This window comes from Leucopleurus acutus (genome assembly GCF_964270905.1).
Source record: "Leucopleurus acutus genome assembly, chromosome: 7".
NCBI lineage: Eukaryota > Metazoa > Chordata > Mammalia > Artiodactyla > Delphinidae > Leucopleurus > Leucopleurus acutus.
The window spans coordinates 55,045,482-55,070,235 of NC_139150.1; the positions used below are offsets into that span (position 1 = coordinate 55,045,482).

A 24,754-nucleotide genomic window follows, 5' to 3' on the forward strand; every position below is an offset into this window, starting at 1 on the left:
AGAGTATGGATTTGTAGATAGAATCAGGGATTCTTCTAGTTTAAATTGACAGTGTCTCCATCTTCAGCTTTAAATCCAATGGCATCCTTGGCCCAAGGATGAGAAGGTGTATCCAGAAAATATAGGGGTCCCCTCAAGCTCATTCAAATCCAGGGACATTTCAGGGCAGGGCAAACCCTTGTTTTCTCCAAAATGACCAGATTTAAATCAGGAAGATGTTGCTGATGAAAAACTGCACATTCCAAAGAGAAAAATCCCTAGTGCCACATTTGATCTGCGCAAGAGGGATCTTTTTAAATACAAGGTAACGAAGTTCATTTGGCTGCCTCTCCTGGATTCCAGATCTTTCTTCCTTTTGCACAAAGTGCATCCACTGGCAAAAAGGAGCAGTCGGGAATAAACACTTGTACCTTGGACAGGAGTCACAGCTATTTCTCAACTCAGTGCCCTAAAGGGCAGCTCCCAGAGAGGTCAAGAGACTTGTGATGTAAAAGAAAGTACATTGAAACCTGTTTGGCCAGTGCCTCATTCCTTTGCCTTCACCTGGAATACCCTTGCCCATCCACCCCCATCCCTACCCCTTCACCATCCTTCAAGGCAGTGTAAATTCCTGGCACACATTAGATGCTCAATAAATGATTGCCTGGGTGAATAGATAGAGGAAGGGAGGAAGAAAGCAGGTGGAGAGGTACTTGGCACTTGTTTAGGATGGATGGCTACATGGATGGGTGGATAAAGCCCTCCATTAACACCTCGGTTGGTAAACTCTTGCCTTCCTGTTAAGTGTCTCTCTAGCTCATTTTTTGTGTGCCACTCACGCAGTTCCTCTCCACTTCCTCATGTTAGAATGACTTGTCATATCTCCCCCCTGGAAAAAGATCATGCTCTTCTCAGTCTTCCACAGCTGTCTAATGAGGCAGAGCTTGTGCCCAGCAGAGAACAGATTCTGACTGGCCAGTCTAGGGACAGAGCAGTAACAGCCAACAGGACTAACCGTTTTGGACCAGAGCCCTTGAAGGGAGAAATGGGTGTCTGACTCCTTTTGTGTTGGTGTGTTTTGTCTACAGTGTCACGGCCACAGCTGCCAGCATCGGAGCTGCCGGTGTGCCCCAGGCCGGCCTGGTGACCATGGTGATCGTGCTAAGTGCCGTGGGCCTGCCCGCTGAGGATGTCACCCTCATCATCGCTGTCGACTGGCTCCTGTGAGTTGGGATAAACGCACTGCCTCTGGCGGATGGGAAGGCAGGCTTCCTAGCCATGCATAATCTGCAGTCTGTCATCATTCTCCCCTCAGATTGCCTAATGAGCCATCTGTTGCTGCTTTAATTTCCCTCTGACCAGGCCATCTGATAACATGCTTAAAAACTAACTCCTCATAACTGCAAGCAGTGATTTTATAAAGCTTGTGATCTCCGTTAACTCATTATACCTGGTAATGCTCAAGGTTAGGAGCTGGGTGTGGGATGAGATAAACATAAAATAATAAGGTGAAGAAGCTGGGCAAGGCCCCAGACATTCCAAACCCAATAGGCCACCCTAGCCTATCCCAGCATCATAGGTTCAGAACCACCTGGTTCAACGTCAGCCTACCTTCCCAAGATCGTCAGCACCATCAGGGCAGTAGCACAAGCAAAGGCTTTGGGATAAGACTAATTTGGATTTGAATCCTGGTTCAGTGTCTTACTGGCTCTTTGACCTTGAGCAAGTTCCTTAACCTCTCTGGGGGCCAGCTGCATTACCTATGAGATGGGAAAGATTCTCTCTAGTTCATGGGGTTGGTATAAGGACTGAGTGAGCTAAAATGAGAGGAGCGTCCAGAACAGTGTCTGGCTGGCAGTATGTGTTCAATTAACAGCAAGTTTAATTGTTATGATTAGAATGAGTTGGACCATTCAGGCCTGAACCAACAATTCATTCTCTCTCTAACAACAGACACACACATGCACACACCTACCTAAGGAACACAGCAGAACATCTGGGTAAGAACATGCCTTTTGTGACCCCCCAAGGTTAAAGTTAGAATGAGCCTGGTTCCTGGCTTTAACCTTGATACCCACTCTATGCAGTGGTCTTCCAGCATCTGGGTGTGGCTCTGTCCCCTGGCCATCAGGGGATAGTTTGCTCCATATTGAGCCTTCACTCAGAACCAGCCAGCTTTACTGGAGAGTACAGTGCTATGTAGTTTGCAAGTAGCAGCTGAAATAGTAGAAAGGGAAGCAGAAACATTCCATGTGGCTTTGAAGATACCATCACATCCCAGAAGGCAGAAGCTTCTGCACTTGGGAAGCTGCTATGGGGCCCCCTCAGCAGCTAGCTGGTTCTTCAAGGCCCAGCTGAGGTGGCACCTTTCCTGCCAAGATACCCTACCATTGAGGCAGGTGCTTCAATTTTTCTTTCTAGTGGTGATGGTGGATTTGCACTTCTCTCCTTTCCCTGGTTCTTCCTGAAACACAAGTAACCTTCACTTCCAAGACATCCAGAGAAGTCAAAGGCCTGACCTGATCCACGGACAAGAAGACACTAGCTGGTCCACACCAGGGTCTAGTTCAATCCATGTTCTAAATAGCAGGAGGGCACCCAGAATGGACGTGTGTAAGCACGTGCGTAAGCGTTTTCTGTCCTGCAGGTGTAGCTTTCACAGTATTCATGTACACATTTCCTAGCAACAGTGCTCCAGCATCCAGGATGCCTCCTTCACCTACTCGGCTTCCTGCCACCAGCCTCTCCTCTGGGCTGTCTGGGGGGTACCACTGGCTGAGAGTGCCACAAGGAGTAAGCTATTCCCAGGCTGGCTGGGGTTTTGACCCTGTGTTCAGTGGTGTCCCTGTTGGCTTGCTCATGGAGTGACCTTGTGTGGGAAAGAAAGGAGCACACCGGGGACACACACACCACCCACAAAACATCCAAGTTCTCTCATCTTAGCCAAAAGAAGGCTCAGAAATGCCCATAAGAAAGAGGTTGGGTGAAAGACTAATGAATCCTGACCCTCCCTCAGCTCCCCCCAAATATCTGTGAAGACGGTGTTCACATTTCTTTGGGAGGAGAGGAGGGAATTTAGGGAGCTCAGTGCTGAATTCAGGAGATTCACTGTGACTGACGGGGACCCAGGGCAGCCTGTGTGCTCATTCTGTGCCTTTACAAACCACCTCTGGCCCAGGCCTGTGAAGTGGAGAGCCTCTGGTCAGCCAGCCCTGGGGACAGCACTTTGTGCTTTGCTTAATTTGTAACTGAATTCCTTGGGTCCTTTCCCGTCTCCAACTTGAAGGAAAATGAAATCCGGGCCTTCTGTCTGACTCCCTCTGTCCTCCCCAGGGATCGCTTCAGGACCATGGTGAATGTCCTTGGCGATGCATTCGGGACTGGCATCGTGGAGAAGCTCTCTAAGAAGGAGCTGGAGCAGATGGATGTTTCATCTGAGGTCAACATCGTGAACCCCTTTGCCTTGGAATCCACGACACTCGACAATGAAGACTTGGACACCAAGAAGTCCTATGTCAACGGAGGCTTTGCCGTCGACAAGTCCGACACCATCTCATTCACCCAGACCTCACAGTTCTAGGGCCGTGGCTTTGGAAAACTGGGAGTGGTGAAGGACCTCTCCAGGAGAGTCATCTCTTAGCAAATTCAAACATTAAGTAAGGAAAAGAAAAACACTAACAGCCAACTGTACATTTGATTTGATATACAGACCTCTGGATTATTTTCTATATTTGGATTCACAGCTTTTGCTCTCCAAGTTCTGGGATTTGGGGGTGGGGTAAGATGAGAGAAAATTGATTGAAAGGAAAGCTGTATTATCTGGAATTTTTAAATCCTGTGGGAGACAGAGTTAGGAAGTATTTAAAGTAGTAACTGTTTTAATTAGGTAATATCAATAGATGTGAAAGAGAAACTGCTTTCTCATGCACAGACCAGTGTTTCGGTTTTTTTAAAAAAATATTCTGTCATTACTCAGGCTTTATTGCCATGGATTTCCTTTGACCTCTCACATTTTTATAGATTATAATGCATCTAAACACCCCGCCCCCCTGCAAGTTAATGTGCCAAATTGTCCACTTTGAACTCATCTCAGGCCAATTTCAAAGAAACTACTCTGAAAGAAAACAGACCAGCACGGTTCTGCAGTAACAGTTTTAAGATGTATGTGAGGTCTGGGGAGAAGAGAGAAGGGTTCTTTTTTTCAATGTACTGTATTGGGACGCTGGTAACTATTAACCCAGTGTTCAGTATAGAGCTATATATATATATATATATATATATATATATAAATATGTATATATTTATTATTTTCATATAGTTTGCCAGACAGAGATCACAATTGAACTGTCAACGTGAAATACAGAGCTCTCCTTGTACTTGAATAATAACTACAATTTCAATCCAGATCTGCTTTGGGGCTTAATCAGAACCCCTCTCTCATAAGCATAAGAATGAGAAATCATGTTGTTTGATCGTTTCACATTTGTGTATCAGCCCCAAAGCAGAGATGTTGTTCTGGTGATACTCTGAGGTGGCATGGCCCACTCATTTACAACTTCCAGATTCTACTTCTGGGAGGGAATCCATATCAGCTCTATATAAGACTATATACAAAGTTGTCACTCATACAAGGCTGGATGTGTTTTTATCCAACTGGATGTGTTTAATATAATAATTATATTATCCAACTATAATTCTTCCAAAGTCAATTATACCTGCTTAAAAAGACAGTACTTTGCCCTTTCCTACCCACCAGGCCCAAACAACAATGGCAAGCTACCAGCTAAGTTGTATTTTAATATGGGTTTGATGGACTGAACAAGCCACATTGGCCAGAAAAGCACTGTCCCTACCCTAGATTCTTGCAGAGTAAATCCCACAACATGAGACATTGGTATCAGTGGTTCAGGGAAGTTCTCCCGTTGTATGAAACTTGTGTCCTCCTCCAGGGAAGTCTGTTCTACCTAACTAGTAGTCTAGTAATCTTGGCCCCTGCTCATTAAAATCCGTTGCCTGTCATTCTTCTGCTCATTTGTGAAGACAGCGTATTGAAGTCTGTGCTCAGCTCTCATCTTGTAAATAATGCTTACCATATACTTGTGTTTACACCGAGATCCAAAATAGTCCTGTTTCTGCAGTATTGCGTAGCCAATTTAAGCCTGTGCTTTTATATTTAAGAAACCAGAAACTGTGCCAAAGATCATGGAATAGTAAAACAAAATGCTCAGTATTGACCACCTGCACCTGAAATCTACAAGAGGATGATACCAAATGGTCATGTACACATAAATTATGGACCCATGATTCAATGTGAATTTTAACATGCAAATATTGTGTTGTTGTTTAGGAAGTAAATATAAATACAGTTGAATCAGTAAGTTATCTTGGGCTGAATGGTTCTACCCCCTTGGCAGCCTGCTCTGATTTGAGGCACTGGAGTTGACAGAGCCATTCGTGAACTGCAGGTCATCCTTATTTTGGAGTGAGTTTGTAACCAGCCTCTTAACACACTGTGCTGTTAACTCATAAAAGAGAACAATGTTCCATTTCGGTCTCAATAAACATTTCCATCATTCTTTCTTCTCTGCCTTTTCCTTCCCTAATCTGTTCTTTTATCTCATGCACTCCGATGGGTGTGGGAAGGGAGAGACCTGGTCAGTTGATAGTCACACGTGAAACATCTCATTGCCCTAGTAATTCCAGAGACTGCAGGAGGCACAGGTTGTATCTTACACTCCTTAGCATATCTCGTCCCATACCCCCAGGGCACATTACAATACTGAGCACGCAGTATTACTAAAAACAAACTGATATCTCATTGTAGTTCTGATTTGCATTTCTCTAATGATTAATGATGTTGAGCATTCTCTCATGTGTTTGTTGGCAATCTATATCTTCTTTGGAGAAATGTCTTTTTAGGTCTTCTGCCCATTTTTGGATTGGGTCGTTTGTTTTTTTCATATTGAGCTGCATGAGCTGCTTGTAAATTTTGGAGATTAATCCTTTGTCAGTTGCTTCGTTTGCAAATATTTTCTCCCATTCTGAGGGTTGTCTTTTCGTCTTGTTTATGTTTTCCTTTGCTGTGCAAAAGCTTTTAAGTTTCATTAGGTCCCATTTGTTTATTTTTGTTTTTATTTCCATTTCTCTAGGAGGTGGGTCAAAAAGGATCTTGTTGTGATTTATGTCATAGAGTGTTCTGCCTATGTTTTCCTCTAAGAGTTTGATGGTGTCTGGCCTTACATTTAGGTCTTTAATCCATTTTGAGTTTATTTTTGTGTATGGTGTTAGGGAGTGTTCTAATTTCATTCTTTTACATGTAGCTGTCCAGTTTTCCCAGCACCACTTATTGAAGAGGCTGTCTTTTCTCCACTGTATATTTCTGCCTCCTTTATCAAAGATAAGGTGACCATATGTGTGTGGGTTTATCTCTAGGCTTTCTGTCCTGTTCCATGATCTATATTTCTGTTTTTGTGCCAGTACCATACTGTCTTGATTATTGTAGCTTTGTAGTATAGTCTGAAGTCCAGGAGCCTGATTCCTCCAGCTCTGTTTTTTTTTTCTCACACCAGTCAGAATGACCATCATCAAAAAATCTACAAACAATAAAGGCTGGAGAGGGTGTGGAGAAAAGGGAACCCTCTTGCACTGTTGGTGGGAATGTAAATTGATACAGCCACTATGGAGAACATGGAGGTTCCTTAAAAAACTAAAAATAGAACTACCATATGACCCAGCAATCCCACTACTGGGCATATACCCTGAGAAAACCATAATTCAACAAGAGTCGTGTACCAAAATGTTCAGTGCAGCTCTATTTACAATAGCCAGGACATGGAAGCAACCTAAGTGTCCATCGACAGATGAATGGATAAAGAAGATGTGGCACATATATACAATGGAATATTACCCAGCCATAAAAAGAAACGAAATTGAGTTATTTGTAGTGAGGTGGATGGACCTAGGATCTGTCATACAGAGTGATGTAAGTCAGAAAGAGAAAAACAAATACCATATGCTAACACATATATACGGAATCTAAAAAAAAAAAAAGTCATGAAGAACCTAGGGGCAAGACGGGAATAAAGATGCAGACCTACTGGAGAATGGACTTGAGGAGGATACGGGGAGGGGGAAGGGTAAGCTGGGACAAAGTGAGAGAGTGGCATGGACATATATATACACTACCAAATGTAAAATAGCTAGCTAGTGGGAAGCAGCCACATAGCACCGGGAGATCAGCTCGGTGCTTTGTGACCATCTAGAGGGGTGGGATAGGGAGGGTGGGAGGGAGGAAGCTGCAAGAGGGAAGAGGTATGGAGACATATGTATAACTGACTCACTTTGTTATAAAGCAGAAACTAACACACCATTGTAAAGCAGTTATACTCCAATAAAGATGTTAAAAAAAAAACCCAGTGATTGCAAGCAAGGCTACAGAACCAGTTCAGTTAATCGTCAGGGCTGGGACCATATGACTCAATGAACAAAGGATGTCATCATTCGCCATGCTGAACTCCCCTCATGCAAGGACAAACGAGCTTTCACGACAAGGAGTTCTCACCATGAATCCAGCACTTCCAGCAATGACACCTATTACAGTCTTTCCTAGAAGTCGTCCCACTAAAATAGGTGTGATATTCACCTCAGTTCAAGATATCAGTCTAAATAAGTGCCAGTTCCTGGAGGAAAAGGAACAGGGATGTTGATTTTGGGGTGGGGGAAGGGGGGTGGTTTCCTAAAAATGCTGTTTACAAACATAATACTCCAATGACAGGGAATGAGAGCAGAAAGCATCTCTTGTTGGCCTAAGCAAGAAGTGGTTAACCTCGTCCCAACTCCTGTCAAGAGACCTTAGTTGCCCTGTCACTTTACTGAAGGACTCTGAATTCATTTTTTTCAAACCCTTGAGGTTGAATTATCCAGCATGCACCAGCCTCAGGGACAATCAAGTGACAACCAAGGGGTGGCAGAAAGTAGCAGAAAGGTCATGAGGTTTGGAGACAGGACAGACCAGGGTTTGGAAATTGGCTCGGATACTCAGCTTTTCTGAGCCTAAGTGTCCTCAGCATCCCCCCCGTCAAGGGGGGATGGGGGGAGGGGAATGCTTTCCTCAATAATTAAATGAGATGAGCATAATAACAGCTAACACTTACTGAGTGCCTGTTTTGTGCCAGGCACTGATTTGAAGGGCTTTAAATGCATTAACTCATTTGCTTATGACAACAACATTATGAAATAGATGGTACCATTGACTCCATCTCACATAGACGGACACTGAGGCACAAAAAAAGGTTATGTTATTTGCTCAAGTCACTCAGCCAGTAAATGGTAAAACCAGGATTCAAATCCAGGTGCTCTCACTCCAGGGCCCTCAACCTTAACACCGCCTACTAATGCCCTTGGGAAGCACCTGATACAGCACCTGGCAAACTGAGGCAGTAAATACAGGAATAAAAGAGAGAAAAAGAGGGGGCAGTAAGAAGGAAAAAGACCTTTACTCCATTTCTCTCCTGGGATTCCAGGTCTCCCAGAGTTAGCTGGTAAGGTCTTTAAAAGACTGTAGCTCGGGGCTTCCCTGGTGGCACAGTGGTTGAGAGTCCGCCTGCCGATGCAGGGGATGCGGGTTCGTGCCCCGGTCTGGGAAGATCCCACATGCCGCGGAGCGGCTGGGCCCGTGAGCCATGGCCGCTGAGCCTTTGCGTCTGGAGCCTGGGCTCCACAGCGGGAGAGGCCACGACGGTGAGAGGCCCGCATACCGCAAACAAAACAAAACAAAACAGACTGTAGCTCTCCCCAGTCCCTGGACGTTGCCCTTGTCCTGGCCTCCTCTGTGGAAGGACCTAGAATAAACCACTCCACACCCCCACCCAGGCTGAGCAAGACGTGCAGTGACATACCTTGGCTGAGCCAAAAGCAGCTCCAGCCAGTCAAAAACCAAAGACCCATCACATACGTTTCAGCTCTCCTACCTTAGAGCGAACTCCGCCCTGCCAGAGGTCTCCCTTCTTCCTCTTCATTTGAAAATCCTAATCCTGGTACCTGAGCCGCCTAGCAGCCCCCAGTTCCCCACACCGTCTCTGGGCAGGCCTGGTGGCCCTCAGTGCTGCCATCTCAGAGCTCCTGGAATTGAGATGACACACAAAACAAACCCTGCCACAGAATATACTGTATTCCTTCTGCCCACAGCGTCTTGGAGAGGCAAAGCTGTGGTCACCACAGAGAGCAAATAAATGAGCCCTGGCAGGTGATTCTCATGGTGAATGATGAGGAGGGTTGATATTATACTATGGGCTACAGGGTACTTTTAAAATAAAGATAAGAGAAAGAAAAGTACATAAATATACATTTATGAATATAAAAATATACTTACGGGGGTGCTGCAGGATCACTCTAAAAACACAGAAGCCCAAGGGGGAAATTTCGGACTGCTGAAGAAGCTCCGACAAGCCAGCCAGCCATTTGCACCAGGGTAAAGCGCCTGTCCTAGGTATGACCCTGCTTTTGCCAAATTTCCTAGTTCTGAAGGTGAAACCAAGCACAGGCTCTTTCCTCTGATGATCGAAGTAACTACTGCTTCCCCTAGGCCCCATGTGGAGGGGCCGGGGGAGCAGGCCAAGGAGCAGTAAGATTGCAGCTCCGCTCACTGTCAGCAGGGTTCCCACTCCATGGGAAGAGGGGACGGAGTTCTCTCCAAGACCTGCACATCCCCCAGGAGTGCTGGGATGGGCCCCCCATTCAGGGAAGGACAGCAGTCCCGTCAAGCAGTACTAGCAGGTTCACTGGTCACACATGGACTAGAGAGCACGTCCTTTCCTCGGGCTGCCCTCAGAGAGGTCAGAGGGCTCCTTTAATGGAACTAATCAAGAACAGCCATGACTATTAGTAAGAGCGGCCAGGCATTCAGGGGCTAGGTGAACTTGCATACATAATCCATCAGTCCTCCCCAATTATGCATTTAAAACCGACCAACTTCTCTTATGTTAAACATATCATGTACACTCTCATTTTTAAAATCTTATTTATAATTCAGGGTCTATAGGCTTCAGCTAACTTTGGGTCAGTCCGGTGACAATAGGGAAATGGTCTTACTGTATGGTGGCTTTTGCTTGGAGGGCCCAGGCTCCACCAAGGAGATTTTCCCAGGAGCCTCTGTAAACCCAGACCCTGTAAAATACATTTGTAAAATACGGTCCAGGCTTTGATAGATCTGCCGCTGTGAAAGTCAAGAAAACAGTAATAAACTGAAGCAAGACAGGTGGGGATATTTATTATGTTTAATGACACAGATCTTCCCAAAGTAATTCCCAATAAGTCACAAAATTATTCACATTTTTATATATTCCAAAAGCAAAATCCTGCTGCAATCCTGGCCCCAATGTAAGTCCTCAAAACTGAAATAACTCCTTGAGAAATAAAAAGATAAAATAGGAATAACTTAAACAATAGAGTTAGCAGATCAGAAAGTGAGCAAAAGGCAGATTGATTTGCGAAAGAAAAAAAAAAGACTTTAAATAAGAATGGGCATTTAAGATCTTATCCCTAAGTTGAATTAAGGAGTTATGCTCAAACCATAAAAAAAGAAAAAAAGGACAATGAGTGTCACAGTGGGTATCTGAACAATAACTGCCACCGGATACCAATTCATTAGAACTGATTTCCTTCAGCTGCTTATATCCTTCCTAAGTGGCCCTTTTCTGAGAACTCTACCATAGTCTTAATGTAATACAGTATTTTTTATTATTGATGACTACTTAGACCTCAAAATAACAAACTGACAACTATAGTTTCAGACACACTGAGAACATACAAGCAGGTGTAATTTAAGCATATTGTCTGTCTTTCAAAGGTGGAATACTTGTTGTGATATATACCTTTATTAGGCTGAAATTCTGAGAAGGGATAAATGAATTTTGTTTTATTTTGGCTTTTGGACTTTTTTTCTCCTTTAATTTTAAATTTTGTTTTCTTAATTTACCTAATGAACCAATTCCTGTGGTAATAATGAGAAAAGGAAACTTTACAAGATTCTCACTGAATCTTGTAAAAACTGAAAGGGTTTTAGGGCATGGTAGAGGAAAATGCTCAGGATATAGCATGAAGGAAAGACAAAGGTTTCCATTTTCAAGCCCTCTCTTCTCTGGGTCTGTAGACCCATGAAGACAAATGTCCACTTCAATCCACCCCCATCCTCTTCTTGATCCTCAAACTGGGTAACCATTTCATAAAGGCACCCTTCTACTAATTTTAAATCTGGTTTTGACAGTCATTTCTGCCAAACTTAGTGTAGTTATTTCAGAAAAATATTTGAAGGTTTTGTTCCTCATATAAATTTATTTAAGAATTGTTGGAAAAAAGGAGGGGTAGGTGACAGAAGGAGTGGTTTAAACAACAAACAAAAGAAATTAGCCTCCTCTTACAAATGTAGCATGGAAATTAAACCCTTAAAGCAAGACCTGAATTCTCCAGAAGTAATGCTCCCTCTTCCTAGGTTTTCAGTTGATATCACGTAAATCAAGCCTAACACTAAAAAGCAAACAACCACAAAAAAACAGATTTACCAAAAATGGAAAATCAGGTGACAGTCTTTTTCTAGAGGATATATCAGTTTATTCCTCTAGATAGCAGCTTCCTCGAGCTTATGGAAAATGTAAGAGGAAAGGGAAGGAACAGGAAGGGACAGGAAGGAACGGGAAGGAAAAGGAAGGGAAGGGAAGGGAAACAGGTAGAGGTGGGGGAGGGGTGAGGAGAAGCGGGAAGGAGGAAAAAATGAGGAAGGAGGGAAAGAAAAGAACTTTTCAAGAACACATCCACTGCCCAAAATGAGGAACACCTGAAAAGGCATCTTGACATCTTCATCAGAATTTTAAGAAGCGCTTTCCAAATGAAAAAGCACCTGCCACCCAACTATTATTTTCGTTTTCAAGCTCAAAACAAGCATACAAACAAACTAAAACACAAATTTTCCAGCTTGACAAGAAAATTTGAGCCCCAAAGAGCAGACACTTTAATCAATGGCTCTTACCTGGGTACAAAAGACTGGGTGGGTACAGGTTTGAGTTAACGGGGGTTAGACACTGGTGCTTTGATACACGGGACAAAAATTGTTGTTCAGTTGGCTTGATGAGTGAGCTCTTCATGATGCTCCTCCAGCTTTCATTCAGTCTCCCCTGTGAAATGTGAAGACACTTCATACACTACATGTGGTACCGAGAAAAAGGCCATCAATAAACACAACCAAGGAGAAGAAGATGGTTTCCCTCTATCCAAATCTTGGCATGTAGCTCTACGTGTAGGAATGAGGCAATATTAGGTTAGCAAGACAAACACTTGTGTGACCTTGGGCAAGTTACCTGGCCTCTTTGTATACTATCAGGATGATGACAAGCAGAGTATCTACCTCTTAGTGTTACTCTGAGGAGCTAGTACAGTCCTTGGCACATAGTAAATGTGCAGAAACTGCTAGGTGTTATTGAGCTGAACTGTTAAACATGACCAAATCAATTCTATTCCATGGAACAATTATTTTTCAGAGTAGAGGGGGTCAGTATAGGATTTGGGGGTGTTCTGAGTCCCCCATTCTCAAGACATTTGCAGCCTACTGCAGAGATTCTCGGTGCTAAATGTGCATTAGAATCTCCTGAAGAACCTTTATAGAAATACCGATGCCAGGCACCATCCACAGAGATTCCAATTAAGTTGGTCCAGAGTGTGACCTGGGCATCAGTATTTTTCAGGACCCCCAGGTGATTCTAATGCTCATTGAGGATTGCTGACCCAGGAATCTGCCATGTGATTTGGGTGTATGGCCACTGCCTGTGTGGTCTGTCTGTTAGACTCTGACAGGACCAGGAGCCCCTGGGATGAAGGGAGGTGTGTCATTATCCATGTGTCAATCACCACAAACCATCAAATGACAAATCCCTCCGAAGCTGGTGAGCAAATCAGAGAGGGAGGGCCTCGAGGTTGGAGCTTGGCATCTGTAGGCTGGTTTGCTTTTTGCTTTGGTTGTAAGGGAGGTGAAGGGGCCCCGTGGGAGGAAGTAAAATGGCTCCTGCCTGCCCAGCAGAGACGGTAAGGTTGGAAGCCACAGCAGCCCCTCCCTTTGGAGCTGGAGGCCTAGGGAGCTGTGACAGAATCAGAAACCGGCATTTTAATTCATTGTTGTCCTTTTTCTTTCCTTTTCTTGGTTTATTTCCTTTTTGCTATTCTTTAATTTTAGAAAAGGTTTTGTGCTACAGTTCTTGTCTGTGTCTGAGGACGTCTGGGCCTGGGTTCTTTGCCCTTCCTCAAGTTGGGAGCATTACAAGTGGACCAGCTCCCGCTGCAGGCTGGCCATGGCGGCAGCAGCTGGGATCACGGGAGCTGCTCACAGGGATGGGAGGGTCGGTGGGCCAGAGCTGATGCCATCTGCTCAGTCTCACATCCCTTTGCAGAGACCTCCCTCCAGTCCTCTGCCCTCTTCTTGGGAGAGTTTTCATAAGGAAAACCAACTACAATACAAGGCTGAAGGAATGAAGTCCTTAGTGGAGGCATGTGGAGGGGCAGAAGGCAGAGGGCCTGAGTCTGCCTGAGGGACCAGCAGGTTTCACAGAGGAGGCCTTGTAAGCCCAACCTTGAAAGTGGAATCTCAGTGAGCACACACCAGACGTGGGCAATCAGCTCTTGATAAGGACGGTGACATCGAGGCAATCACACCTCACAGGAGAACTAGGGATAACGGGTGTGTGCGTGTGTGTGTGTGTGTGTGTGTGTGCACGCTTATGGGACTTTTTTAATGGTAAAATTCATATAACCTAAAATTCACCATCTTAAAGTATACAAAGGATCATCTGTTTTACACCAAAAGTATCAAGGCCCAAACCATCCTGAGTAAGGAGAAACAGGTGTATTCCAACCCCTTCGACCCATCTCTTCCACACATTCCCTGGTCAGACAATTGGACTCATTGTTTCTGGTCCAAGCATCCCTAACTTAATCCCTAAGTGCTAAGAATCTACTTTTTCATTTCCCCTGGATCTTGAGGTCACCAGAAAACCAGGAAAGGGAAAGATGATGAACAGTGAAAGAGCAGAAGTGCAGAAGGGAAGGACAAGCACTGGTGCTGTAAGCAGGAGAGTCCTTGAGAAAAGCAGGGCAGGGGACATGGAGTGGAAACTCACTGGGTCTTCTGCCGAATGCTCCTCTCTGTTGCTGTCTACCCAGCCCATAGGCATGACGGTCCCGTTTTAGCTGCTTGACCTTGCTTGTTTGGATCTTCCCTGGATTCACTGAGACAGCTTCATTCTACTAAATGACCTGTTTGCTTAAGATGAGTCAAAGTCACCTGGGTTCTTTACAACCATGAAAACTTTCACTGACAGTCCTCCAGGACCCCTGCCTGACCAGGAATCCATGACCCAAATTGGGACAGGAAGAGAATGGTATGGAGAGCTTTCATAGAAGGCCTATGAGCATATTCCAAACCACTGAGTAGGAACTCATGTTACAAAGGAAACCTATTTACTAAGACGGATTTTTTTTTCTTACCTTCTATCTCCTCACGTCAGGGTCCACATATCTGCCGGTTCAGGGCTTTATGTAACTTGATGTTAGCCATGTTGAAATTCAACACAATTTGGCATTTGGTAATTACGTGGGCCACGTTCCCTAAGTGGTAATTAAGTGGGCTGTGTTCCGTATAAACACCTAATAAATGCCTAGATGACTATTTTGGCAACCGGAGATTATGTGGCCCACAAGCCATCCCTTCATCTACCAAGCAGAACGTTCTAAGGTAGAAGCCTGCAAAGTGGGAAATTACTGAGCTGTCCTCCACATTCCTCTGTGCTGAAGGCGGGAAATCCTGGCCAGCCCTGGGCAAGGCGATGTGTGCCCTAAAGCATGAATGACCCTCAAACCAGAATTTCAGGAGCCTGAGGACAGTGAAAACCTAGCACATCATCCCACACTCCTTTATTGTTTAAAAAGATTCGTTAATTATCTTGATGTTGCTAGAATGAGGGACTACATGATACAACACCATAGGACTCTCTGGGGGATGTTCAAGGGCAATGTCCACTGATTCTGCTTAGGTTCCAAAGGGCTCTGCTCTTTCTCCCCAGGGTTCTCCTATCACACACTCCAGTTTTGGAGAACAATGGAATGTAATGGTTAAAAGCCAGATCACCTGGCTTCAGACGGCAGCTGAGCCATTCACTAGCCATGTTACCTTGAGCAAGGCACTTAACCTCCCCTTGCCTCAGTTTCCCTATCTGTGAAATGGAACTGGTGATAGTACCTACTTCACAGAGTTGTTGTGATAATTAAATATTAGTTCATTTAATACAAGTGAAGTATTCGGGCCTGTTCCTGGCACTCAGGAAGCACTTAAAAAGGAAGAGCTATTCTTATGCTGGGCCTGGGTAGGAAGGGAAAGAAGAGAAAACCCGAGAAATGACGACAGCCCTCAAAATGTCGAACTTCTTACCACACACCTGAATTCAAGAGTTGCCTCATCACCTCGTTCAACAGCCTCCCACAAAAAAATATTTACTGAGCACCAACTGCAGTGGAAGGTCATCTGATGCAAGGGTGGCGACAGGGTGGTGGAGGGAAGGAAGGCTCTTGTTCAGGGCACACACCTGGCATGTGTGGTTCAGTTCACCTAAGTTAAATGGGATCCCACTGTAATTCCGGCTGTAAAATAGTGAGCAGGACGGCAGAGTCCCTGACCTCGGGAAGGTGTCATTCAAGTAGAAGGAGCAGACTTTTAAGCAATCAACCCACATAAAAATATAACAACAAACTGTGTCATATTGTATGAAAGAAAACTGCAGAGGGCTAAAAAGGTGTACCTCAGAGCAGGAGGGGGTGTCATGGAAAGTCATGAGACCCGAAAGGTAAAGAGAAGTGACCCATACAGGGTCAGGAAGAAGTATTCCAGTCAGAGAGCACATGCAAAGGCCCCACAGCCGGAAGGAGCCTGTGTTTGAGGAGCTGAAAGAGGGACCATTAGGTAAGGGGGTAGGGGGAGCATACAAGAGGCAAGACTGCTGGCAGACCCGCATATGTGCTGTCTGAAGGAAGAATGTGGCTCTTATCTCCTCCTTGACTCCTGTCCGCCACATTTTCTAGGTACTTTATATGGTAGCAGGAAGCTGAAATTATTTGAGCAAATCAACAAGAAGCACTTAAGCTGCTTACTTACACAGGACAGCAGTTTAAAAATATCTCTGTTTATGCATCGGATATTTCTTCAGAGGGTAGTTTGGTCTTTCAAGGATATTCTTTACTTTAGAGATGGAGTCTTCCTATATAACAAAAACAAATCCAGCAATTGCATTACTCATAATGTAATACAGATCAAGGATATCTGGATGTGTAGTTTTGCATTTAAGAGGTCTATGAATCCCATATATGCCGTATATATTGTGTTCATGATACATGTGTGTATATAGATACTATTTCTTTTTTCCCCCTCCCTCCTTCCCTTTATCGCTCTTTCTTTCTTTCCTCTTCCTTCTTCTCTCCCAAGCCCCCTCCCTCTTCCCTTTCTTCCTTTTCTTCTTTTTACATTTTAAAGGGATTCCCTTACTTGAAAAAACTACGAATTAACAAAGCAAAGCAAATGACTTTGCAGACAGACCGTAAAGTAATCCACGACCCTGGTGATTAGGGGAATCAATATTCATTTAAATAATTCATTTAAATGCCAGCATTTAAATAAGTCAAGATGACCAATTCAACTACATGGTATAGTTAAATCCAACCAGAGGGGGCACTGTCAACCTTCCATTTGAATTTTTTTGAACTGGTGACAGGTCACAGCTAATGGCTGTACATCTGCAGTAGACAAAGTGCTGGGTTTATCTATCTATGGATCAGAAACACTCCCCTCACCCCCATAAAAGTCAAACAGTGAAAAACACCTTATTCACTTTGAGGAAAACTTTTTTCCATGTTGTGAGCTCATGCAGACCACACACGTCCCTAGATTCTTCCCTGGACAGGGATTCCTGTCCAGAGCAGAAGGAAATGTGCTTCGGGCCAGTTACACTGTCTTCTCTAAGTTCTTTGACAGGACAACGCTCCCTCTTGCTGTAGGACCTCTGCTTGATGTGTGCTATTCTCCAAAGTAGCTGCTACTCATCACTCGTAGCTACTGCTCATCACTCAGATTGAAGCTCCACTGTCTCTTCCTCAGGGAAGCCTGCCCTGACTGCCAACCAAGTCCAATACTCCTTTTCATACACTCTCAGGATACCATATAACCTCCTTGATGAGCATCACAATTTTACATTTATTTCTGTGGTTACTTGATTAATGTCTGTCTCCCCTGCTAGACTGTGAGACCCAGTCCCCATATTATTTTGTCAGCAAAGATCTAATTCCATCAGAAGCCCTGACCTTGTTTAGGTGTTGCTGAGATCTGTGGGACGTCAGACGACTGCAGACCCTTTCGTGGATCTTCTTCCACATGGACTGGGACCCAGGGTGGAACCTGCTCAACAGAGTAAACAGGGTGGAGTATTATGCAGCTGATAAAAAGGACACTTAGAGTGCATAACAATAAGGGTCGATATTTATAACTTAAAGGTGAGAAAAAAAGCAGCAACATGCAAAACAGTGTGCATAGTATGGTTTCAATGTCTTTATTAAGCCTAGGTATAGGAAAAGCACTGGGAATAAAAACAACCAAGATGTTAAAAGTGGTGTGTGTCAGTGTGTGTGACTCTTTTCTTCTTTGTAATTTACTGTGTATTTTAGATATTTCTCTAAAGAACAAATCCTACTTTTACTTTTAAAACATGTAACCCCAAAATTTTTAATACAAAATTTAATCCCAACTTTTCTACCAGGGGTTTTTTATGTGTCATTTACTTTAGGCCACCCAGACCCAAACTTAACCACAGATCTTTCAGTGTCTTTCAGTTCCTCAAACAGGCTGCATTTTCTCCCTTCCACAGGCACTTGCCAGCACTGCTCCCTCGGGTAGAATGCTGCCACCCCCAAGCCCCATCCCCGCTCATGTTGAGTCCTACCCACCTTCAGAGCTCAATTCAGTCACTGATTTCTCAGGAAGATCCTTCCTGAGCCCCTTCCTGTAGAGCAGTGGTCCCCAACCTTTTTGGCACCAGGGACCGGATTTGTGGAAGACACTTTTTGGCACCGGGGTTGGGTGGGGGGGAGTTCAAGCAGTAATGCGAGCGACGGGGAGCGGCAGATGAAGCTTCGCTTGCTCGCCCGCCACTCACCTCCTGCTGTGCGGCCCGGTTCCTAACAGGCCATGGATTGGTACTGGTCCGTGGCCCGGGGGGGTTGGGGACCCCTGCTGTAGAGGGAGTCGGCTTCCCTATTTCATGCACTTGGAATCCATTCAACTCTCATTCATAGCACTTCCCCCAGTGGACATTTTGTCATTATTTGGTTAATGTCTGTCTCTCCTCCTAGACTGAAATTGGGAATGAGCCTCTTGGGCTAATAGCTCATCTCAGGGCTTTGAATACCACAGTAGGAATTTAATACATATTTCTTGAGTGACTGAATTCATCCATTCATTCATTCATTTTGGGGAGGGAAGTGAGTACCAATTCTTAAGTTGAGGCAGAATTTGCAGTTTGATTATGAAAAGCACAGATATTGTTTTCTTAAAATGCCTAAAACTTTTAGCAATTTGGATAAAATTGTTCTCTTTAACTAATATACAGTAAACACTGGAAATGACAGAAACATGTGAGAATCAATCCAGTTGTTGTTATGGCCACCACACTAATGAGTCCCTGTGCAGTTGCCCCTCTGCTCGGTTTGGGACCCACATCCAGGCCACCCATCCTGGCTCCCTGTAACGAGCATGTACCCTCTGGTTTCCAGGGAGACAAGACCAAGAGAATGACTGGATCTACACAAATCCATTACCAACCCAGGAAAATGACTCACAGCAAATGAACGAACCACCTAAAGCACTGCCCATGTTTAAGAAAAGGCCAGGTACATCATTTCTACATTCCTCTAAGAATTTTTAAGATGAAGGAATAGAAATATTTTGAAGCTATAAGTAAAATTGGCATTTAAAAATAGCCACCAAATGGACACTGCAAATGCTTTTTCATTGGTCTTGAGTAACCAGTGCCAGAATTATCCGTACACTTGTTACCCTTATTACTATATACAATCAACACTATATTTGAAGACCTCTGAGAATGATGAGTCAACAGGCAAGAGCAGTGCTCTGCCTTGATTATGGCCTTCTCCTTGTGCAGTGGGACGACTGCGGATGGATGCTGAACTGAGGATGGATGCTGAAGGGATGTGACTCTATCCGGACACTGGAGCTAGGGAACCAGCTTGAGAGTGTTTCTCCCACGTTTGGGACTACCATTTCCCATGCTACTAGTTAAAAGGGTTTTCCACTTCCTCCATTAAAACCTTGGGCTGATTCTCACTCCAAAACTTGCCTCACATCTCATCCTTGCACACTTGGCCCTTGCTGATTTCAGTATTAAGTCAGCAGAAACTCAAAAGGTATTTCTCATGCACTTCTGTGATCTGAGCAGAGGGAGACTGGTCCCAGTGGCTCATGTGAAAAGAACGGTGAGTGAGGCAGAGCCTAAGCACTGGTAGTGAAACTACGCCCCTTATGGTTGACTACCAGAAATTCTTGAGCTTGACTTACAGAAGATAAGGAAGCAGCTTGTTAAAAACCCCTCTTCTTACAAACTGCCTTTACTGATTAAGCTTGCTTTAGTTGTTTTTATTCTTTTTTCCTTTCTTTATTTGCATACCCTCCAAGCTTCACATAGCCTAGGGTAATATATCACAAGACTTCTTAACCGCCCCTATAGATAAAGCCTCTGACATCACAGGTCACTATAGTAATGGTGGGCTTAAGTTGTTTTACAAGAACGTGGAGTTGGATCCTGTCTAGTTCAAGCTGGCTAAGACTGGTTGGGATAACTAACCCTAAAACTGTGTCTGCACAGTTATCTGATGAACAATTTTTTGACTTCAGAGGGCCAAAAACTCCACCCTCAGATCATGCTAAGTACCTCCATTTTTGAACATGCATCCCATGAAGAAGCATGCAACCCAGATATGCCTGGGCAAAGTACCGATTACTTCACCTTTTCTCTACCTCCAATCACATTTCCTCATGCCTAAGACCACCCTGCTTCTTTATCCCATAAATATCTCAAGCCCCTTGCCTTTGGGGAGGTGGAGCTGAGACTTGTTCTCCCATCTCCTTACTTGGCTGCGTTGTGAATAAACTTTCTCTGCACCTCAGCATTTGGCTTGCTGTGCATAGGGCAAACGAACCTGGTTCGATAACAGTAACACCTAGTGTTCCAAGGGCTACCTCTGTGAGGTCAACGGGGAATGGATTCTTCGACAGGGGCTACACTGAGGTCAATGGGGAATGGATTCTTCCCCAAGGATACAAAGGAATATCCTTTACTCAAAACAGCTGCCTTAAAATTATTATCTTCAGTGCCACTTCCCTGGAGGTTAAGGTGACAAGCTCTCCTGGATGCCTGGAACTAAGAGGTTTCCCACAGTGCAGGACTTTCAGCGCTATAACCAGGACAGTCTTGGGCAAACCAGATAGCCTTTGTGTGACCATGTTATACTTTGTCACCTTATTTACAAATTCATAGTTTGATTAGTTCCAAACCTATCAGTTTAGAGTGACTTTGGACAGAGAATTTGCTGACTTATCAGAGATAAATGATTAAAACTCTGGTCTGCAGCCAGAGTCATCATTCTACAGTCAACTGTGCTAATTCCTGTGAATGACTTGCAAAAGCTCCCCACTGCCTTCCAACTGAGCCCAAATTCCTTAGCTTGGTTTCCACAGTCCCCCTCAGACCCTCAGCCTTGGCACCCACTTTTCCCCAAGGCTGCTCTAACTTTTAGAACCTGACAGCACCCCCTGCCTTCTCACCTCCCATCCCTCCCCTCCATTAACTATCACAATCCAATCCCCTCCCCTCTGGGCCCCCATGAAAATGCCACCTCCTCTATAAAACATTCCAGAGTACTTTCCTTCTTCTTTATACTCTGATAGCATTTGGTCTGTACTGTTCTCAAAGTTCTGCCTTGTAGAAAACTCTCTGTGTACATTTTTTTTTTTAATATCCTCTGCAAGTTCTCAGAGATCAGAAGAAATGTCTTAAATGTTAGCATTTCTATTCCAGGACTAGCAGGTTGACTATCAATCCTGTTTTCCTTCTGAGGCACTGTTTTTTTCCCTTGTGTCAGCAAGTATTTATTGAATGTCTACTAAGTGCCATGAATTGGTAACTGATTCTTCATGTGTCTTTTTTTTAATTGAGGTATAATTGGTGAGGCACACTTTTAATCACAGAGATACTACATTCCCCTCCACACACCCAGTACTAATCTCAAGGATTCTGACTCAATATGAGGCAATTCTTCAGTGAGCCAGAGTTGAGAATTACTGTCCTGCTGCATAAAGATACTCAGGAAAGACTGGTTGAATGAATACATAAACCATCTAACAAAGTTATTTAAAAAGAAACGAGGCCTTCCTAGATCTCCTTCCTAATGGAATTAACCTCCTCTTGCTCTGCCTTTCCCCTACATTTCGATTATACTTCTGTTAAGTGCACATCATAATCCATCTCAAATTTAGTGACATGGGGGTATGCCTGCCACCCCGTCTAGTGTGTGAGTCACTGGGAAGCCAGGACGTGTCACGATCACATACACTGCACATAATAGGTTCTCAATAAATGGATGCTCAATTCAGTCCCTCAGAAAAGCTTGCTATGCTGATTATAAGGAGTTTGGGTGATGTACGCAAACAAGGCACATGGGCAAAATCCATGAGCTTCTTCCAGTTCTGGCAGCAAAGAAGCACTTTGGGCTGCAAGAGGATGGATCTTTGATCACTAAACCCCTTTTACAGATGAGGAAACTAAGGTCTAAAAGGCTGAGTACTTGTGTGAGATCACACAGCACTTGGAGACAGGTTGAGCAGAGCTCAAGTGTCCTGACTACCACCAGTTGAAGGTTCCTCCCCTTCTCTGTTTAAAATAAATTCTAAGTCTTTACATCTGGGGTAACCCCCTACCTGCTCTGTCCACCTGTTAAGCTGCAGGCTGGTAGAAAGAGAAGAAGCCAGAAGAGAAGGGAGACCAGGCCCAGAGACGGGTGTAAATGTGTCTCTCACCACCTGTCTCTGGGAGCCAAGGCCAATTTTTAAAAATCTATGTTGTGTTATTTTCTTCCAATACAGTAACTAATCAAGGACTCACCATTACTTAGTAGATTTTATCAAAATATTTTACTTGGTTTCCTCAAGTCCATTTTAATATAAAGGTATTCTATCATTTCTGAAAAATGTCTAAGAATGCATTGTCACTTTCTTATAATTCCTACTAAAATTTCAGTGCCACTTTTGTTCTGGGATATTTACTACAAGTCTCTTTGTTAGCAACTGTATTATTTTTATGTGGAGATTTCTTATTCTCATCACTAACAATGCAGGAAAAAGCAGGCCGGCCTATCTTTTTTTTTTTTTTCAGTATGTGGGCCTCTTACTGTTGTGGCCTCTCCCATTGCGGAGCACATGCTCCGGACGCGCAGGCTCAGCGGCCATGGCTCACGGGCCCAGCCACTCCGCGGCGTGTGGGATCTTCCCGGACCGGGGCACGAACCTGTGTCCCCTGCATCGGCAGGCGGACTTTCAACCACTGCACCACCAGGGAAGCCCAAGACTGGCCTATCTTTCATTCAAAACAACTATCTTAAAACTATTATCTTTTGTGCTACTTCACTGGAGTTGTGACCAACTGTCCTGGTTTGCCTGGGACCAAGAAGTTTCCCAGAATGCAGGATTGTCAGGGTTAAAATCAGGACAGTCTGGGGCAAACCGGATGGTTAGTCACATCAGCTGGGAGTGCAGTTTGGAAAATAAAGTTTCCTGCTCTCAATCTCTGGCCTGCCCTCCAGACATAGGCAATTGTGGGTTTGTGTGTGTGTGTGTGTGACAATAATATAAACAAGCCAACAAACCATGTCTAGAAAAAGAGAAAGAAAATACACCCACATATTAATCATGCTTGTCTTTGGGTGGCAGGACTATAGGTGATTTTTTTTTCACTCCTTTTCATTTTTCTATAATTTCTAAACTTTCGATAGTGAGTTCTTTTATACTGGTGAAACCAAAAGCTTGAGTTCTAAAATTTATGACAGATAATAATGGATAGATAAATAGTACCTATGCCAAGTTAGCTGTCTGTCCCATTTTCAACAAGCATTCTGAGATATGCTTTCCAGGGTAAGAGAAAAGTCTCAATTCTTACTTTTGGGATTATTTTTCAAGGAATAATAATTTTTCATATCAAGGTATCCCCAGCTGAATATTCCTAAGGAAGCAAACTGATGAAGTGACCTGACTTTACTCCTGCCAGACCACAAGGCACTCTTCTAGCAAAGAGATGGGTGCTTGCTGCTGACCTTTCTCGGAGAAGGGGCTGATCCAGAAGAGGGCTGGGAGTTCTGGAGTGCTGGGAGGTGGCAAATGAAGTTTCCCAGTGGAAATCGGCATCCCCTTGATGACTGTAACTGGCCGAGGGCTTTTCAAACTTACTTAAATCTAACGATAATGGTGATTCATTCCTTAAAACAATCCGTTCATCTGGCTCTTTGATAACCTGAGTGACAATGTGCATTAATCGTTAGTTGTAGTTTTTGCTTTGGTTTGCTTAATTTAGAGCTGGGGGCCGGGTGGGACAGGGAAGAGAACTGGGGGCAAGATGATAGAATACCTGCGGCAGGGATCTCCTGCAAATAAAAGAGGGGTGGGAGTAGAGAAGACTAGAGACAAAACGCTCAGCAGTCAAGGGCAAGGAAAGATAACCAAAATTCTGTACATTTGGCATATATTCACAAGCCAAAATCAACTCATGCTCTGAGCTTTGGTTTGTGAGGATTGGAGATTATTGGGTTTGGGAAAGACATAATTTTTTAGACGAAATATTTAACTGCTATGGCAAAGGAAGCTCAGTGTACTCCATTTTCTTTGCATATATCCATTCTCATGTTGTAACATGGAAGTCTGCACCTTCACCTGAATAAACCAATCAAACTTTAAGAACAAGTGATTTACCATCGCATATAAAAAGGTACTCGACTAGAGAAAAAGTAATGAAAATCCCTACTGATAGAGTAGATATTGGGCCTACATACACCCTCACTGGTGATTCATCCTACAAATGAAAAGAGTTTATGTGAGGGGAATAAACCAACTAAAGCAAAGCAACTCAAGTTAAACTACAGGAATTCCATAAGCAGCATTAGCTAGAAATATACTTTCCACCACTCATGGGAGGAAGCACAATAATTGACATTAGACAGCTGGAAATAAATCAGTTTACAAATGCTACTTCTAAAATTACCTTTACGTTAGCTGCAAGGCTGTCAAGAGAAGAAGCTAGAAGAAAGAGGAACAGGTGTTTCAATGACTCATTATTACCAGTTACCCCTAAAGCTGCTGTTACACTTATTCCACAGCAGTACAAAAATATTACACAATGAATGAATTATCAGAGAACTTAAATGCTCCCTTGTAAATTATACCATCACCTTTAAGTCTTCCTGAAGTCACAGCAATTTATCTATTAGTTTTACTGTCCTCTTGAGGTCAACAATGAGGTTATATTAATGACAGCATGTATGGATACAGGAAGAGTAAACGGGAGTCTAAAGTGAAGCAATAACTTCAGTAGCCCTTGGGCAGCCTGGAAAACTCTTATTTGCCCAGGTGCCCAGGGCC

The 24,754-nt window shown here is 43.9% G+C and overlaps 2 protein-coding genes across 4 annotated transcripts in view; one reads left to right on the forward strand and one right to left on the reverse strand.

The window, feature by feature from the left end:
• Positions 1–4,172, forward strand: part of SLC1A1 (solute carrier family 1 member 1) — a 61,524-nt gene extending 57,352 nt beyond the window's left edge. The window contains exons 11-12 of the mRNA XM_082842195.1: positions 1,068–1,202; positions 3,313–4,172. Coding sequence (XP_082698321.1) covers positions 1,068–1,202; positions 3,313–3,559 — 382 coding nt within the window. The 3' untranslated portion in view covers positions 3,560–4,172. The remainder of the gene's footprint in view (positions 1–1,067; positions 1,203–3,312) is intronic.
• A 12,006-nt stretch (positions 4,173–16,178) lies between these two features.
• The window catches only part of SPATA6L (spermatogenesis associated 6 like), a gene marked incomplete at both ends in the record, with an annotated part of 45,873 nt that continues 37,297 nt past the window's right edge, over positions 16,179–24,754 (reverse strand). For all 3 annotated transcript variants that reach the window (XM_082842545.1, XM_082842544.1, XM_082842543.1), the window contains 4 exons: positions 16,179–16,268; positions 17,365–17,458; positions 23,437–23,633; positions 24,378–24,412. In XM_082842545.1, the coding sequence (XP_082698671.1) occupies positions 16,179–16,268; positions 17,365–17,458; positions 23,437–23,633; positions 24,378–24,412 (416 nt within the window). The remainder of the gene's footprint in view (positions 16,269–17,364; positions 17,459–23,436; positions 23,634–24,377; positions 24,413–24,754) is intronic.